Genomic DNA, 19,846 nt, shown 5'->3' with positions numbered 1-19,846 from the left:
GTAAATGGACAATCTCCTCGTCCCTCCGTTGAGCCGCTGCCTCCACCGTCTCCATCCGCTCACCTAGGCCTTCCACCTCCCTACGGACCTCGCGCACTTCGCTGGCCACCTCCTGCTTCAGTGTCTGAAAGTCAGCCTTAAGCGAACTGAACAGGTCTTCCATGAAGGACCTTGTGACGGGGGACTCACCCCCGGTCGGGTCCGCTGCAGTTCTAGAAGAGCTTGGGGACGGTTGCGCCCTGTCTCGTTGTTGCTGGGCTCTGCTGAGCATGTCCGGCAGGGTGCGGTCCCCCTTCCTCGACCCTCGGTTCCCCGACATTCGTACTCTGTAGACTGCCGAACTCCACTCAATCAGATATGCGATCTCAGGCCACTGGCAGCAGGTATCGGTGTCGATGAGTCTCCGACGACTGGCAGAGCACCGTCGGGGGGAACGCCCGTTGTAGTAGGGACACCACGGGTCCTGCGCCACCGAGGACAAAATGGCGGGCCAGCTCTGTCGCAGAGGCCGACTTGCACTCCAACCAAAGTACAGGCGCTGGCCACTACAAGGGGGATCCAGATAGCAGCATCCCCCAGGACGAAAGAGCTATGCACGGCCAGGGGTGTAGGAGCTGTCCCCGGACGGCACTGTAGGAGGGCCTCGTCACCGTCGCCGTGAAGATAAGATGGCGGCTGGGCGTAGCCGGGCAGACCTTCCGAGCCCGATGGCGCCGCCAAGGCTATGCCAAGAGTCAGTGCCCCTGAAATGAGCCCCCTCCAGGCTCGCCGAGTCGAAAAAGAGTCAAATGACCTGGCCCCCGTTCCTGAGCGCTGTCCCAAACTGGCGACGGGGTCGGGGCTCACGCAGTGTATCATGCCACCGCTGCAGATCCAAGTGCCTCCACGATCAGACAAAACAGGCATCCCCCTTCTCGACATCTTGTGGTAGCTACCCATCCGGCGTACCATACCGGGCACAATCTGATGCGAGTATACAAGCGAACTCCGTGCCAGGCCACCAGACGCCAGCATCAGGGTCTACTCGGGCCTCCCGGCCAGCGCTCCGCTCCACTCCGCCTCTGTGGCGCTCCGCAGTTAGCTTATCGGTCTCTGAGCGTGCCTCCGCCGGAGCGTTCGGGACCAAAGTTGCACCAATGTGTGCCCCAGGGTCTCTGCCACCCTTCCCACGGCCGCTGAGCTCCAGCGGGGGGAGAGAAGCTGCCGAAAAAGGGCTCGGGCCTAGTCGGGCCGGAGGAGCTGCGGGAAGAAGCGTCCGCTCACCCCGCCATCTTGGCCACGCCCCCCAGATTAATTTTAAAGCCTGCAGTCCTCTCAAAGCGATCTAGCTCCTTCTGTAGGTGCGGGAGAGATACCGTCGGGTTAGACAGGGACAAGAGGACGTCGTCCGCAAAAAGAGAGATCTTATGGGATTCTCCTGTGAAGGGGAGACCCTCAATCCCAGGGTGTTCTCTGACAGCAATTGCTAGTGGTTCTATGCTAAGGGCGAACAACATGGGGGACAAGGGGCATCCCTGTCTAGTCCCCCTGGAGTGCATAAAGGGGGGAGGACTGCACGCCATTAATCGATACTTTAGTTACCGTGGGTTTCGATAGTTGGCCTGGATCATGTTTATAAATTGAGGGGAAGGGCCAAACGCCGAGAGTGTGGAGAACAGGAACCTCCGATTGACGCAGTCAAACGCCTTTTCGGCGTCCAACCCGATCAGAACGGCAGGAATCTGACATTTGTTAGCTTCCTCGATCAAATGGACAGTGCGGCGGGTGTTGTCGTGAGTTTGGCGTCCCGCAATGAAGCCAGACTGAGCTGGATGGATAAGGAGCGGCATGAGGTCATTCAGTCTCTTAGCCAGAATAGAAGAGTATAGTTTCATGTCAATATTCAAGAGGGCAATAGGCCTGTAGGAGGCGCAGCGTGAGGGATCTTTCCCTGGCTTGGGAATCATCGAGATCACTGCCTCGGACATGGAATCAGTCGTGTCCCCGTCTGCGGCCATTCTATTAAAAAGCCTAACTAGGTTGTGACCGATGTCAGATGCGAATGTCCTATAGAAAATTGTGGTGTAACCGTCAGTGCCCGGCGCTTTATGGGGTTTTAGTGCCTTAATAGCCGAGGTAACCTTGTCAAGTGTGATCGGAGCTATAAGCTCTTCATTCCAAGCGGGAGAGACCTGAGGGATTGGCAGGTTCCTAAGGCAGTCCTGTTGTCCATCAGCGTCCAAAGTGTCTGCAGAGTATAGGGTCTTGTAAAACTCCCCAAAGATGTCCGCCTTGTCCTCGTCTTTGTGGACAACATCTCCTGAGGGATCTTGAATACCCCCTATATACTCCCTTTCCCTTTTATCTTTCAGTTGCCTAGCGAGATGTTTCCCTATTTTATTGCCTTGAGTATAAGACAGATTAAACAGCTTAAGAAGAGTGAACTCTGCCCTATTATTATAGATAGCTCGGAGTTTGTCCCTGATCGCCGTGAGTTTGCGTAGTGTCTGTCTGGTGGGTGTAAGCTTGTGAATTTGTTCAACAGTTGCTAGTTCCGCCTCTAGTAGTTCCCTTTCCTTGGCCCGTTGTCTTTTCAGGGCTGAGTTGAGCGCGATACACTTGCGCCGCAGCACAGCCTTAAAGGAGTCCCATGTGTTATATTCAGATGTGTCTTCCGGTCTATTAAGGGTAAAAAAAATTCCTTGATAGTCTCCCGTGATTGGGCACACAATTCCTTATCCCTCGCTAACGATGCCGGGAAGTACCACCGAGTAGGCGACGGGGCATTACCAAACCAGGAAAGACATACAGAGTATAGACTATGATCGGAGACGGATATGGGGAATACCTTGGCCTCCTTAAAGTTGCCCTGTAGGGACTGGCTGGCGAAGATGTAGTCCAGCCGGGAGTAGGAGTGGTGAACGTGGGAAAAGAAGGTATAGTCCCGGGTTTGGGGATAGAGAGCGCGCCATGTATCCAATAGGCCTAGGTCTTGAATATGTCTCTGAGTGTCAATGGAAAAAGAGCCCATGTCAGAGCGGCGAGTATGTGTGCTGTCAAAGTCTGGGTGCCACACTAAGTTAAAGTCCCCCATAAGATATAGAGGTCCCTCGGCAAAATCCATCCCCTTACCCAGGAGAGTTTGCAGGAATCCCTTCTGCCCAGTGTTAGGGGCATAAAGCGCCACAAAGGTGCACAATTTCCCTTTCAGTCGCCCCTTAACCATAAGCCAACGTCCGTCCCTGTCGCTCTGAACTCCTAGGGGCTGGAACTGAGTAGTAGACCGAAATAAGAGTGCCACCCCCCCTATGCTTGGTAGAGGCTGAGGACTTATAAATATGTGGGTATTGCTTGTGTTTTAGACGGGAATCTTGATTTAAGTAAGTGTGTTTCCTGGAGGGCTACTATATCAAGGTGATGATCTAGTATATACTTCCAGACTTTCTGTCGTTTCTGAGGGGAGTTAAGCCCTTTGACGTTCCATGTACCTACGGTAATCGGCATTGCAATGCAGGACCTATGTATCTCCTCACTGACATTCCAACCAGCATGCCCCAACCGACCACTGTCATATTTCCCCATTCTCTCGCCCATGGGCGCCGGAAGGGTCCCGAGCGGTTTAAAGTGCCGGAATTCTCCCAATTGTCGCAGCTGTGGCCACCACCGCTCCTCCCCTCCCCCTTCTCCCCCATGATTACATGCAAAAATCCTGCCAGGAAAGAACAAAGCTGAACAGCCACCACCATCCCTCCTGCCCCACCCCACAACCCCCGCAAAACTCAACGGAACAAAAAACCAAAACAATAATCGAAAACCATTGTTCTGTCGTAGCGAAGGGCAGATCTGCCCCCCATGGACTGGTGGGGACAACGGGTCCTGGGACCCAGTCCACACAGCACTGTAGCGATATCGCAATAAGGAATCTATGGAACATAAGTCACTCACAGTTTGTCCCAGAAACTTCAGCTTTAGGCTCCCGTCCCTGCTTTTAAATCCTTGGTCGCCATGGCCCAAACCAAACTGGGCTATAGGGCAGTCTAGCTCACCCCCCTCTGCGAGAGAGTACTGCTCAGAGCTACGGCACAACTACCCGTGTAGTAGATAATCCCGCAACAGCCGTCATCTTCAGTGTTTCCCCCTTCTCGTGTTCTGCGACCAGGCCAAGTTTGAAGCTGCACCCCCTGGAGGGTCTCCGGAAGCACCAGATGAGGAGTCTCCCTCCTCCGTCGGCAGGCCCAAGAGGTGCAAGCCGTCTTTCAAGGCGGTGATGTGGCGTCTTTTGTTGCGAACTTCGAAGCTGAGGCCGAAAGGATATATCCATCGATATTTGATCCAGTCTTCCTGGAGTTTGGTAGTAATAGGCCGCAGCGTCTGTCTGCGCGCCATTGTAGAAGGAGCGACATCCTTGAAGATGGCACTAGAGAAGTTCGGGAAGGAGATGGAGTCCTTTGCCCTGGCCGCTTGTAAGACCGCCTCCTTGGTTTTGTAAGAGTGGAATTTCGCCAGGTCTTCTGTCTTCAGCTGCGATTGCTGAAGTTGTTCCTTAAGAGAGCAGCCGTCTTCCTGACACTCGGTCACCGCTTGTTTGTGTTCTTGGTGGTGTGTCTCTGAATCGAGAACTCTGGCGCCCACGGAGTCTACATCTCTTTGGAGAGAGGCCAAGCGTTCCGACAGATCTGAGCTCAGTTGGTCAATAGAAGATGTTATGTCCTGGCCAAGCTCGTTGCACAGTTCAGACTTGAAGTCCTTAAACATGGACTGGAGATCTGCCTGGGAAAGGGCCATGGCTGTCTTTTCTGAGTTGCCCCTGAGAGCCGGCCGATTATCAGCAGCAGTGAAAAAATCTGATACCTTGCCAGTTCCTTTGTTTGTGCCTTTCTTCGGAGGCATAAGGAACTGGGCCAATACCGTTCGGACGCCTCTGAGCTCGCCAGGGGCACCCTCTCTGCATCCAATGTAGGGTCAGGAGGAGGCCTGTGCTGCAGCAGGAAGCAGCGATGCTCAGTCTCCCAGCAACTCACAAATCTCGTTGGCGGTACCAACCTCCCCTGATGTCGGCATGCGCTGCTCTGCTCCTCCGTAATAGCGTGGGGAGGAAATCTTGCTAGTCGCACGGCCTCCCGGTGTTAGCATCGGTAGCCTTCTCTAGCCTTCCCACGTCGCAGTAGGTGCCAGGCAGTGTCGTGGTCATCGCAAACGCCGCCCATCAATTCTTTTGCCGTCTGCAGGTCACATTTTACATTGCCCCACTGCTGATACTCCGCCAGGCCAGGTCCGGGACTGCATGAGTGAGCTGGAGCCCCACTAGGCCCGCTGCCATCTCAGGGCTTCACACCAGCCGCCATTTTGAAGTCAGGCTGCGGGTTTTGCGGCCTCCAGAGTGTGTAAAATAAATGCAGGCTTCTGCAGACGGCCGAGACTCACCCCCTAGACCTCCGCCGTCTCTGCAGTTTCAGCGCTCCCCTCAGCTGCCTCAGCGATCGCCGGTCGCTGCCCCCGGCTGTCTCGCCGGGTTACGCGCCGGCCGCCATCTTGCGCCCGGAGCTATGCACTGCTCCAGTATGTAGTTATGCGGAGCTCCCGGGGCCTTGAAAGTTTCTTAGGGTGCCACCTTTGTGTACCTCAGGATTTCTGCCGCCCGGGGATGGTCCGTGGTTGCGATTTCATCCAAGCGTGGCGCGGACCGGGAGCCGAAGCAGGTCACGTCTGCTCGGCCATCTTGCCAGGCCACGCCCCCCCAGGCCTATATTTTGTTTTGTTATTATACCCAGTTGTAAATAGAGCTTTCTTTACTCCACCGGGATGGCAGATTGGCGATAATTACCCCCATCTGTCCCCTGGGGGAGAACATCTGAAATTAGTAGAGGATAGGGTGCACACAAGCCCTTTTCAAAAGGGCCCTCCCCCCAAAAACCTGGTGTTCAGTGGGTGGATCCCTGCTTGGGGAGCTCTCTCTGTCGAGATACACAAGCATGGATCCACAGGGCAAAGATATAATTGGAAATGGGAGGGGGGGGGGGGGGGGGAGGTTCCTCCCTTTTTCTTTTTTTTTTTTAAACAAGTTTTTATTGTATTAAACAGGGAAGGCGAAAAAACATTCAGTTGCAGCATCTTCAACACATACAGTGCATTTACAGTCAAGTCCACATCGGTATAGCATCTGCAAAGCAATAGGGAATCCGTCAGGTCAAAGAAAGACATCGTATAACATACAGATATGCAAGTAGAACTCTTCATCTGAAAGGGCCTCATCCACATCGAGCCGTGGGGGTTCACATATATCCCCCTGAACTTGTTCCATGCACCCCAGATTTGTTCCCACTTCCCAGGGCACCCCCGATGGACAAATACCGCTTTTTCGGCCACCATCGCGTCATCCATGTCTCTGCACCAGTCTCTCAACGTAGGTAGCACATCAGAGCCTGACAGCCTAGCTATGTTGCGTTTTGCCATCATCATACCCAGCATGGCCCAATCCTGCTGACGATGGGTTAGGTCCGTTGCTTCCCATATATTTAACAGGCAGCGCCGGGGATCGGGCAACAGGGAAACAGTTGTGGTTTGGGAAATGGTGCGCATCACAGCAGTCCAGTACATTGCCACCCGACCACAGTCCCATATAGTGTGATAGAATGTTCCCTCCTCCTCGCATCCACGGAGACAGTACTCATGAGAAGCCTTTCCTATCTTGTAGAGGACTGTTCTGGTGTAATATGTGCAGTGTAATATTTTCAGTTGGACTAGTTTAAGCCTGGAGGGGATAGCTGTCTCCCGTGGCGAGGAAAGGGCCTCCTGCCAGTCATCGAAGTCACTGATATCTTTCGACCAACGCAATTGCAACTTAGATAACATGTCAGGGAGGTTGTTAACCAACTTTCGGTATGTAAAGGATGTTGCTTTGCACGACATGTGCTCTGTCAACAATCTATCTTCAAGAGGGGTGGATTCCTGCAGGTCCGTCTCCGCCGGGACGGCTGTCTGCAGTACATGCCGAATTTGTATATACTTAAAGTGTTCCAACTGTGCCATATCATAATTGGTTTGCAGGAATGAAAAGTCCACTACCTTGCGTTTTTTCCATAGGTCTCCCACCACCGAAATGCCTATGTTGTCCCAGGCCTGGAACCCCTTACTGTTGCGCAGGAGACCCAGCCTATGCGAGTTCCATAAGGGTGTCATTTGCGTGATAACATCAGAGCACTGAAGGCGCCTATGTGCTTTATACCAGAGTTGAACCGTGTGGCGTGTAGGACCCAGTAGGTCTGATGACATGCCACGACTGTAGAGGTTTCCCAACAGACCTCTAGATTCCAAACACTGTCTGTCCGCTAAGTATGCGGGCTCAGTCTGCGGGGCATGCAGCCAATAGTTGATTTGCTTGAGGTGGGCCGCCCAGTAGTATAGTTCGATATTAGGAAGTGCGATACCCCCATCGTACCAGTCTTTCACCAGCTTGCATTGCGCAATCCGTGCTGGCTTCCCATCCCACAGCAAGGCAGAAACCGCCGCTGAGATCGCTGTAAAATAGGAGGGCGGGACCGGGAAAGGCGTATTTTCAAGGAGATACAGGAAGCGGGGGAGTGACATAATTTTGAATAGTGCAGCTTTGCCCAGAAGGGTGAGAGGGAGGGAGCGCCATACCTTCACATCGTTTGAACCGGTCCAGCGGGGGTTTCAAATTCAGGGCGTAGAACTCGCCTGGGTCCGATGACACATAAACACCCAGATACTTGAAAGCTGCCTCGGTGTAACGTAAAGGGCAGCTCAAAGGGAGCCGAGGTGGGAGGCCGGCAAGAACGAATAGGACAGATTTAGTCCAGTTAATCCTATATCCCGACACTCTCCCAAATGTTTCGCAGACGTTAAGGAGCTCTAGAATTGACTTTTTGGGGGAGGTGAGATAAAGGATATCGTCTGCGTATAGGGATATGCGATCTTCCCATACAGACGACCACCGGATGCCCTTGATGGAGGGCTCCCACCGGATGCCCTTGATGGAGGGCTCCCACCGGATCCAGATTGCTAATGGCTCAAGGATCAGCGTAAATAATAAGGGAGATAACGGGCATCCCTGCCTTGTCCCGCGGCCAAGTGGGAAGTCCCTAGAGATGTGACCATTTGCTGCTATCTGGGCCAGGGGTTTGGTATAGAGTAGACAAATCCAGGCGCAGAACTTGGGGCCAAAGCCCATGTGTTGAAGCACCGCGAACAGATAAGGCCATTCCACGGTGTCGAATGCCATAGTGGCGTCAAGGGAAAAGGAGGACAGCAGGTTCCTGTATGTGCTCCCAGCGGGCCAACACTGCCTGCAGGCGGCACAGGTTGTGTGATGTACTACGGTGTGGCATGAAGCCAGACTGATCTGGATGCACCAGAGTGCTAAGGTGGGGGGCCAGCCGCAGCGACAGTAATTTGGCGAGGATCTTTGGTTCCGCATTTATTAAGGAGATAGGGCGATAGGAGGCACAGGACATTGCCGTTTTGCCAGGTTTATGGATTGGGATAATCGTGGCGAGGTGCTGGTCTCTAGGTAGTTCCCCAGCTTTGAGACTATCAGAAAACATATTAAGGAGGTAGGGGGCCGTTGTTTGAACAGTGCTCTTATACAGTTCCACTGGAAGCCCGTTGGGGCCCAGTGCCTTACCGGACGCTAGCGCATAGGTTGCCTCCTGTATTTCTTTCGCGGTGATGTCTGCCTCAAGTAGAAGCACTGCTTCTGGGGAGAGGCGAGGGATCGTCAGATCTTTAATATAGTCGTATGCCTCCTCTATCGAGTAGGGCGCTTGGGGGGTGTATGTGTTTTCAAAATGGTCAGCCAAAAGGTCGACTATAGCCCCGGGATCCGAGGTTGTATATCCCTCGGGAGACGACAGCTGCGCAATGACTCTACCTGCTTTTTCTTTCTTGTCCAGCCATGCCAACATCTTCCCGGCCTTGTCCCCCAGCTCATAAACCCTGTGACGGGTCGTCTGTAGTGTATTTTGAACCATTTCTTTCTGGTATGCCATCCACTCGGTGCGCCTTAGCCGGACTGCATGGGCGGTCGTCAGGGACGGGTGAGTCTCCTGTTCCTGAATTGCAGTATCAAGAGCCTCCTCAAGGGTGTTAAGTTCCTGTCGTTGTGTTCGCTTGTGGCCAGCAATGGAGGCGATCGCCTGCCCGCACAGGACTGTTTTGTAGGCCTCCCACAGGGTTCTGTGTGAGTCTACTGAGCCAGAATTGTCCTGAAAGTATTGTTTGGTGATGTTGGTCAGAGATTTCACCAGAGGGGCACCCTGTAGATAACCCGCGTGAATAGGGAAGATGCGGCGCCTATGGATACGGTGGTTTGTGTATGTGAGTCACAGCGGGGAGTGATCAGAGATTCCCCTGGGGCGGATATCCACCTCCTCAATGCCTTGTAGCCCATCTGCAGACATCAAGACATAATCTATCCGCAAGAGACAATTATGGGTCGCTCAATAGTAGGCGTACTGTTTATCATGAGGGTGTTTGTGTCTCCAGCAGTCTGTAAGACCCAGGGCGTCCAGCAGTCCCCCTCCCCCCGTACCGTTTTAGTGTGTGGATATCTATCAAACTCATGGTCTACAATGTCATTAAAGTCGGCCCCTATCACCAACGTCGCCACCGGCAAAGCCAAGAGGAATGTCTTGAGGGCAGTGTGTGCTGTAGCATGTAAGCCAGGAGGGATATATACGGACACAAAGTTAAAAAGATGACCCTCCCATTGAACTGTCACAGCCGCGAAACGGCCCTGATCATCTATTCGAGTCTGTTGGCACACCAGCAGGAAGTTTTTCCTTATGAGGATCCCTGTTCCCCTAGAACCAGAGGAGAAGTCTGCATGTGCAATGAACTTGTACCCCCACCTATCCATTGCCTTTGAAGCCGAACCCACAAGGTGTGTTTCCTGCAGTAGGACTATTGCTGGATTGCAACGCTTCAGGTATTGCAGTACAAGTACACCTTGTCTCCCAATCCTCGGACATTCCATGTTAGGACTGTCAAGGCCGACTGGTGGGAGGGTTGTGTTATACGAGTCTCAGGTGTACCTGTCACATGTGTAGCCACCTACCAATGTGAGTAGTGATGTGCAAATCAATAGGGGGCCAAACCTGCGATGCACCTTCATTCCAGCAACATGTCGCCTACATTACCATACAAACAGCAAAAGTAACACTAGAAAACAACCCATCTATCCTCCCACCCTGTGTCCCACCCACCCTCCCTGCTTCCCTGCTAGACGAACTTTCAACTGACACCACCCCAACTCAGCAGAGCGCTTTATCCCTCCCATTACCCAATACTTGCTTGTCGGGGGAAGAGTTCAGCGAGGCACCAGCCCCTTAGAGCCCCTAGTCCTGCCCCAGTTCAGAACCACAAGCGGCAGAGGCCGAGATAGGTACGGGATCATCGTTGAAATTGGGGTACAGTAATATGAGAACAGAGGTCATTCCTTTTCTTGGAGTGGAGATTGGCTCGCTTCTGGGCCTCCAGAGCCAGGAGTTCCTGTAGTACCCTCAGTGTCCCGGTGTGGTTTTGACCTACGATCTGATCTGTCCACAGTGCGCCATCCTTCCAGCCAGTCATGCGCCGCCACGGGCGTATCAAAAAACCATGTTCTCTCGTCTGCCACTACCCGTCTTGCGGGGAAGAGCATCGAGTATGGCAACTCCTGCGCCCTGAGCAACTTCTTTACCTCAAAGAAGCACCGTCGTCTTCTAGATACGGCTGCCGTGTAGTCCGGGAAGAACGTCACAGTAGAATTTAAGACGGGAATGGAAGGGGAGATTCTTGCTGCTTGTAAGATGATTCAGAAAATGGGGTGGTGATGAACAGAGTGTCTGAATTAAGCAGACCACTCTTACCCAGTCCAAAGATCAGGGCTTGATCCATCACCGTTTTTTAGCTCACTGCACCATCCCAGCTCAGAACCTGGCTACATGCAAATTAGTCTGTTCCTGTCCCAGTGCATGATGGGAACAGGGCAAACCAAATTACCAAGCCAATTCTTATACTGGGAAGGAAACAAGCTACCGGGGACCGGGTTCTGGCATTTCAGCCGTCTTCGGCCCGGCTTGCTTGAATCCTGATGGTGCAATGAGCAAGGGACTCACATCTGAGTATACCCTTCCACGCTTATGGTGGACAAAATTATTCAGAAAAGGGGGTGGTGATGAACAGAGTGTCTGAATTAAGCAGACCACTCTTACCCAGTCCAAAGATCAGGGCTTGATCCATCACCGTTTTTTAGCTCACTGCACCATCCCAGCTCAGAACCTGGCTACATGCAAATTAGTCTGTTCCTGTCCCAGTGCATGATGGGAACAGGGCAAACCAAACTACCAAGCCAATCCTTATACTGGGAAGGAAACAAGCTACCGGGGACCGGTTTCTGGCATTTCAGCCGTCGTCGGCCCGGCTTGCTTGAATCCTGATGGTACAATGAGCAAGTATTGAATCAATTTTGGCCACTATAGGTGTGGCAGGGTATACTCAGACATGAGTCCCTTGCTCACTGCACCATCAGGATTCAAGCAAGCCGGGTCGACGACGGCTGAAATGCCAGAAACCGGTCCCCGGAAGCTTGTCTCCTTTCTGGTGAAGAATTGGCTTGGTAGTTTAGTCTGCCCTGTTCCCATGATGCACTGGGCCAGGGACAAACTGATTTGCATATAGCCAAGTTCTGAGCTGGGATGGTGCAGTGAGCTAAATAACGGTGATGGATCAAGCCCTGATCTTTGGACTGGGTAAGAGTGGTCTGCTTAATTCAGACACTCTGTTCATCACCACTCCCTTTTCTGAATCGCTTGTAAGATGGCATCTCAGTCCCTGAAGTTAAATAGCCTGGCGAGCACCGGTCTTGGGGCGCACCTGGCTTAGGTCTGCCGCCGGGCACCCTGTGGGCACGTTCCACCGAGAAAAAGTTTGAAAGTCCCTTAGGCTGCAGCTTGGTGGTAATTAGTTCCTGAACATATAAGTCCATAGCCCTTACACCTTCTGACTCCGGAATACCAATAATCCGAACATTGTTGCGTCTTGCACGCCCTTCTTGCTCATCGAGCTTTTCTGCCAGTGTTTTGTTCTCCTTTTCAAGCTGGGCGACAGAGGTCTGAAATTCAGAAGTGTCTGTAACTAGAGATTTGGCGACTATTTCCACTTCTTTTACCCTATCCGCCATCTTGTGGAGGTCTGCAAGCAGCATAGAAACGTCCGTAGAGATAGTGCCCACCGTTGTCTGTACATTAGCCAGAGCCTTCATCACGTCTTCAAGGGTGATCTTTTTTGCCCCTTCACTGTCCGCAGGTTTGTTCTGAGAGTGACCGGGAGATGAGCCCTTTTCTTAGCCAAATTTATCCAGCTTCGCCTGCGTGGTATTGTGCCTTGGTCCCCTGCCCGCCATGGTGCTGGATTCGTGTAGCCCACAGTGCCCGTAAGCTGGTCCGGTTGGAGGTTTCCAGTCGGTATGGGCCAGGGGTCCGTCTGTGGAAGAACCGGTACAGTGCATTGAGCCAAAGGAGCAGGTAACCAGGGACACTCACTGCGTATCAGTGTGGCAGCGACAGCACCAGATGTCCAAGTGGGTGGAGGCAAAGGGTGCGGTATTGTTTTGCGGGTGTTCACTTAGATGTACAGCCTCCAGGGACTCCCTTCACCCCGGTCTCAGGCCCAGTGACACGCTGCAGCCGCCAAGAACAAGGGACGTCACACCCGGCTCAGGCAGTCCATCAGGGGGAGCCAAGGATCAACGCCGGTCCATGCGGAGGGGGGGAAGAACCACCCCCAGGGCGGCAGCTGTTAGTCTGCAGCGGCAGCCGGGGAAGGAGCCTCACACTCACCGTGGCTGCTACGTCTGGTATCCGTCACGGCCAGCGGCCGGAACTGTGTCTCGCTGGCGGCGGAGTCAGGCAGCCGCACTGCATGGGCGGGTAGTCACTGGTGCCGGGCAGCTTCGCGAGCGTGCGCCGGTGCTGAAAAAGAGCTCGCTCTGTCTGTTTCTTCCGCCGGGTCAGGGGAAGGCTCCGTCGTCACACCCCCGGCTACCAGACGGCGGCCGGCTCTTCACTTTAGTCCCCGGTCTTGGGGCTGCAGTTAGGCCGCAATTCGTCGGTCAGCCTCTCAGGCAGACCACAATGCCTGATTTTCACCGGAGTTGCAGCAGGCGATACCGCTTGCGCTCCGACCCCGGTGGCCGTCGGGGCAGCGAAAATTTCAGGATAAATGTGCGGATTAGTGAAAAGGGCAACTGGATACTCAGAGCTCACAGGCTAAGCGGCCATCTTGGTCGGCCGGTAGCCACGCCCCACGGTTCTTCCCTTTTCAATGAAACCGGTCCCAAGATAATCCGTGCTTGGGAGGGCTGAGATATGACCCCCAAGCACTGATGCAGTGAAAGTCAAACAAGCTCACTGGCCCGTTTTAGTTTCACTTTGCTGTAATGACGTCAGCACACCCTTGCGATGACTGTCATTACAGGAAGTTAAAACAAACACTCCGGCTGCCCTGAAAGCTCTTCCTGAGCAACTTGAGGTGAAACGAAAGTAAAGGAATTCTCTGGTGCAGAGCACCAGATGGGCCTTTATAACCCTCCCAAGTGTTGGCCAATGGTCGAAAGACGCACTTAAGAGGTTAATTGCTAACCCCTTGTATAGGTTCTGTATTTGTGTCTTTGTTTGTTTATATTCAACATTCCTAATTTAAAATATTACACGTAAACGAAAAATACACATTTGATTAAAAGAGTTCTCCTCTTCAATGCTGGACATAACTGCATAGCATTCTAGCTTCCTGGCAATTGAATAACCTGACATAAGGGGAGTATTAGTTCTTGTTGCTACCGGTCATGTAGAAGTTCGCTGATGTAACCTGGAAGTTAAGCTGTTGATGTACGACTTGAACTCGTTACTTACCTATTGGCTTTATATGACGTTATTGTATGATGGTATTTCATTCTGTAGTCCTGTATATAACAACAAAACCGTTAATAAACAGATCAAACAAAAAAATAAAGGGAGTATTTTACACTTCCACAGATAATGTTTTTCTACAAATGCTTTTTTGTTTTGATTGTTGAAGAACTTAACCGAGACTCAATTCTCATTTGTTGACTTTCTCCTAAAAAAATTCCTAGTTTTGAAATTGTTTATAGTAGTGCATCTTATTTAAATTTGATCTTTTTCTGTAGACTGCAAAACACTTTTTCTGGGTTTGTTTTTGCATGGTGTGGTGATTCTCCTGCGTGTTAAATTGATTAACTGGTCTAATTTCTCCCGAGTGCAAATAAAACACTCTCATAACAATAAGGGCATTTATGCTTTTTATGTATTGTATTTTCTTATAGTTGATTTATAAAAAATTTTTTGCAGAGGATTCTAATCCAGAACCTAAGTTGCGGCATGTAGAAACCGATGTCTTAATTCCCAAAATGATGAGAGAGAAGGCAAAGGAGCTGTGTTCCACACAAGTGCAAGGTAAACATGTCTATTTAAGTCTCTTCTTTTCGTTATTAGCAACAAATCTCTAATGTATACTGTCTCCCAGCTGAATTGCGGCATTTGTAACCTGCCAAAATTTGCAATGTCAAAATGCCTTGTAAATTTTCATGTAGATTTTGGTGTGCAAAGAAACAAACTGTGCCTGTTATGCCCAATTTCAGAGGACTAAAATTGTAATAGGTAATTCATTGTTGCACCCTTTTCACGGCCACTCATATCGAGGGCCTTAAAGTTAAGGGACATAAATATGGAACTTCCAAAGAAAACATTTGTTAATAAAAATACCACAGTCAAAGCCACTAACTGATATTTAATATAAGCTCTTATTTCGGTCAACAACTTTGTTTTCCACTTTAGTATTTTCTAATGTTTTTATATTCTTTTACTTCTGCTTTGTAGTGAAAGTATAGACATTCCAGATTTTAAAAAAATGAAAAACATGTTGTTCTGGATTGTGTGCATAATATTTTTGTGTTCAGATATTTGTTTAAATACATTTTTGGGTTGTACTACTTCCACTTATTTTATTGCATTTACATAAATACATGTGTGGTATCGCATCTCTTGAAATTGGAGGTGGGTGTTGTAGCTTAATAAAGGATGTTTGTTCCACCGTATTGTACATGTGCAACATTTATTACAAACCTAAGAGCTTCTCTACATGTTTGTTAATCATATTGTTGGTATTTGAGGGCTCTATTTTATCAGTGATCACTAACTTAAGATTTGACATAAAAATCTAGATATTTGGAGCATCCATTAAATATTGTTTCAAATTGTGGTCAATTTTGAGCATTTCAGATCTGTTAAGTATACATCTGCTGAGAGCCAACTGATAACTGATTTAATCAATTCCTTATTTCCATTTAGACTACCTTGTCCGCTACAGAGAAATACATTGCAATTAATTATAGAGACTGCACATAGAGTATTGGTCTCTAGTTAGTTTGTTAGAATATTTTGCTAAAACAGAATTTCATCTCTTCTGACTTATGAAAACTATAGTTAGAACAATTGCTGCAGATGCGTCCTAACTCTCCTCCGGTAATATTTTCTGTTTACTGTCTAGGATGGACGTTTGGATGCTTGAACCACTAAGTATCCATACTTTTCCTACAAGATTTATTTGTAATATTAGCTTTTTTAATGATAAAAATGGGACGCACTAACATACCTGTTATTCTGACTAATTCCAAATCCTAACCAAGTCGTCCATGTGTCATGTTCACATGATCCACTATTTGATATATTACCATACAATCAGCCAAGCAATTGCCTTCTAATACCAACCTGAAAGAAGATTGGTATAAGATGGAGCTAAAGTAGTCCCCATGTCCGTACTCTCTATCTGTTGGTAGGTACAATTTTTTAACTCTTAAACATGTAGTCCTCCAGTCTGACTATAATAATGTACATCAACATAATAGAGTGTTCTAATAGTATGCTTAGCATGGTTATATTAACCCCTTCGCTGCTGGCCCGTTTCCGCCGCTGTGCGGTAAACAAATGAACAGGGGCGGGCCATGACGAACCCCAGCCGTCATCAGCACACGAGCACCGTAGTGCATGACGGCTGGGGTTCGTCATCAGCATGCAAGCGGTTAAACATCCATCTATTAAAATCCCCTTGTCAAAGGAACTAGACTTATTCAGGGTCTAGTTGAAAGTACCTACAATGTAGTCTATATCCCTATTTCCAACGGAAGTCCTGAACCCTGTTAAGACTGCCCCTTCAATCCTTAAAACAGCAAGTTGACTGACAAATTCCAGCAAGAAAGGGTGATCATCTTTAGAAAGATTTTCAGTGAGAGTGTCAGAGCTGGCAATAATGGTTCTGCCTAAAGCTGGTAAATTAATTTGTATATTGAATGGGGCAGACACATTAATGGCGGGATTGGTCATGTTTAGACAAATAAATTCATGATGTGAAATTGATCCAGCCCTCCAGTAAAATATGTTATAGAGTAGGGAGGGTATTGCTAAGCAATTTAGTATATTTTAAAGTGTCAGAAAGTTGTCTGTGTGCTTTATTGCATTCGTTTTTGATGATGAGAATGATCATTGCTGTTTTGCTCTGATTTACAGTATGAACATGTGTGGTCCAGCAACTAGAGGTTGGACTAGTGTAAACATTTTCTTAATACTTATATGTTCATCCCACAAATCGTATCACTTGGACTTGTTGCGCCTAGTGAATTTCGTGATGACTTTTAAATCATGATCGATTTGGTGATCTGATTAGGGTGAATTTTGTCACCCATACCTTAGCACTAACTTGCGTGCCCTGGCTGGTATCTCATATGGAACACACTTTGATTTATACTTTCCTTATCCATAGGCTGTCATCCCCAACTCCCCCTCCCTTGTCCTGATGAAGACTCGCCTTGAGTTCTTAATTAAGCCTTGAATGGGTTGAAACGTTTTCTATCTTACATGGTCCAGATTTATCAAGTCTCTGAGTGCAAATGATTGAATAATTTGTATAATCACCAGAGTCATTGTTTTGTTGTAATATTCTGGCCTTAATCATTCTCTTCCCTTGTGTATACTTTATTTGTAATCACCCTGTACATAATATGTGCACTATGTTCTATCACTGAGCAAAATGTCACTTTAATACACATTACTTAGACTTCACCCCGTCTTCACAGCCTTGTCTATAACTTGCGAGTATATATAAATGCCTTAATTCATATAAAATATCACAATACTCATCAATTTGCATCAGTGTTATTTTGCTAGGTGTTCGATTATTTCTAAATATTGCGGCTAACATTAATGAAGGATGTACAAGAAATAATACATAAAGAAATAATCTTTCTAGAAGAAATAGTGCGTATGCCCGACAGAACCATTGTTTTTGTTTCAATACTATACTATCCAGGCTGGACGATACCAGCTCCCTATACCTGGGGGCCAATAGAGCTGAGATTCTCCACCTTCAAAGGGCACAAACGCTGCGGTCTGGACACTCCTCGGCTTGTCGAGAAACTGTTCTACAACTGATGCTATCAGCAGACTGAATTGGTTGCCTGTGGAGAAACATATTGAGTTTAAAACTCTGTATCGCCCATAGAATTCTGAATCTTCAATCTCCTGATATTCTGGCTAATCTCCTTACGCCCTACACATCCACCCGCCTGCTGCGTTCTATGGGCCAGCACCTGGCGGTTGTCCCCCGGGTAAGGAGAGTCCGGCTGGAGGGCTCTCTTTTCACGTTCTCACGCCAAGCTCTGGAATTCTCTTCTTGTGAGTATCCGAAGTAGCCATTAAAACTCATCTCTTTCCTGCATAATCGATTTCTCTGTACATCTCCTGTAATGCCTATAACAGTTTGCTGTTTTAGCGCTGGGGCAGCTGTGCGCTCTATAAAATGTATAACTAACATAACAACATAGATGTTAAAAGGACCAACTCATATACTTTTTAGAAAATAACAATAGGAACTTGTGTGGGTCTAATGTAATGGGTAAAATATTAGCATCTACAACTATATGGAAAACCTGCATGTACATGTACTACAGCGTTTTACAATCTAAAAAAGACAAATTTAAATAGATGGGTAGACAGATTTGAAAATGTTCAACTGTTATGCTACACTAAAAAAGAGACCCAGATTGAGCATGTATTCTTCCTTTTTGGTTCTTGTCTTTGAACAGATTAACCACTAACAGGATGTATTGTGATTCAGTCTCAAAGCATGTGTTCTGCTGTCCCATCTCTTGCCCATCTTTTTGTTACCCGTTGAATTTTGTTTCACAACATTTAACACGTTCCCATGCTTTACAGAGCTTTCAACATTTGAATGTCAAATATGTTTATGTAAACTTTTGGTAATTCAATTTTCGTATGAGCAAATATGCACCCATATGTTTTCTCTTGAACATCTGCTGAACAAAAGCAAAGTTGCAATCCCCTTACCCTTCTCCCACCCTTGTCAGAAGTAAATGTACAGTCTTTTTCCAGTGTGTGTAGAAATGGAAGAGAGGTTGGTGAATACCTTAAACCTTTGTGTGTGGGTGTGCACAGATTCACAAGGCATTCCAACCCTGGAGCTACTGCTTCCCGCCTACTTGCAGGACCTGTATATACCTTTGTAGAAAGGTGCAAAATCAGGGCCTTGCTAAAATCCACCCCTAGATATGAATCAAAGAGGATATTATCATAGCTCTTGCATAATAAAAGCACTGCCATAATTTGTCACCTCACTGCATGGCACCAAAATGAACAAATTGATTTTTATTATAGAACAAGTACATTTAGATTTCTGAAGCCACCAGTCTCTTGAACTAGCAGTTATTTAATGGGATTTCACACCCCTGAACCAGTTACAGCCCAGAAGAATGCCTCCTCCCTCTAGATCAGCCTCTTAACAGTTTGTATGGCTCTTCTATCCAATTGCGCATTCCTGACAAACCCTTACCTATGTGATTTGATTCTTCCACATAGGTTTTTGAGCTGAGTGTCTGTGCTATAGCAGACTAATGGTAAAAGACTGTATATAACTCTGTGGTTGGCCATTTCACCAGATTTCCATCCTGTTTCACCCCATGGCTGGATTTCTAAACTAACTCTGGTGATCTCCACTGGTAAGAAAGAACTGAGAGGGTATGTTCCAAGATTGTGAATAATTATCCTTCTAATTATTCTCTAGTATGCAACATTTCCGACAAAAAGCAAGAAACTACAGGCAAGATGCTTGAGGCTCTCTCTCCACAAAATTACCCCCATCCTAGTAGATGTTCTTAAAGCCCTATAAAAGGGTTCACCCAGTCAGCTTTGATTCCCCCACACCCTTAGTCATGTCATTAAATCGATTTATAGTGCCATATAGACTACTAAAATTGTTCTTCAAGCAATCAGAGACTTGAAGGATCCTTTCTTAAAGTAACCCTTTGTTGTGAATTTTCCAGTAGAGGCTCTTATGCCTTATTAAAAGTTTGACTTTAGAAACTTTGAGGAAGTCCTTGCAGAATAAGGCCTTATGGCCATACCTATTCCAGAAATACCCTTCTAGAACTCTGCACTGCAGAGTTGAGTCACCTGAGGCTCTGTCACTTCTCCTTTTTAACCTGTACATGTTTCGCTAGATCTCTTGCTTAATGAGTGAGGTATTCATTGTCGGTACTTACGTGAAACCAATTTCCTAGTCCACCTAAGCAACAACTCCAAGATCTTGATTTTAAATATGAACCTCCGTATTCTTCTAGATCCTTTCTGACCCACCCAATTATATATACCATCATCACATGAATAAGTGGTGTGTAATCTACGAGTGCTCTTCCTCTCTCAGCTACTTTTCAACATGCAGATTTACTCTGTCAGATCAACAAACTATCACCTACGTACCCTATCAAAGATCTGCCAGCTGC

General features: G+C 48.3%; 1 protein-coding gene across 3 annotated transcripts in view; it reads left to right on the top strand.

Moving 5' to 3' along the window:
* The window catches only part of CMC1 (C-X9-C motif containing 1), a 317,771-nt gene that overhangs the window by 126,709 nt on the left and 171,216 nt on the right, over positions 1 to 19,846 (top strand). For all 3 annotated transcript variants that reach the window (XM_086942117.1, XM_086942119.1, XM_086942118.1), the window contains one exon: positions 14,346 to 14,450. In XM_086942117.1, coding sequence (XP_086798243.1) covers positions 14,346 to 14,450 — 105 coding nt within the window. The remainder of the gene's footprint in view (positions 1 to 14,345; positions 14,451 to 19,846) is intronic.

Source organism: Lissotriton vulgaris, chromosome 10, assembly GCF_964263255.1.
Source record: "Lissotriton vulgaris chromosome 10, aLisVul1.2, whole genome shotgun sequence".
NCBI classification, from domain to species: Eukaryota; Metazoa; Chordata; class Amphibia; order Caudata; family Salamandridae; genus Lissotriton; species Lissotriton vulgaris.
This window is presented reverse-complemented; position numbering and strand designations above follow the sequence as displayed.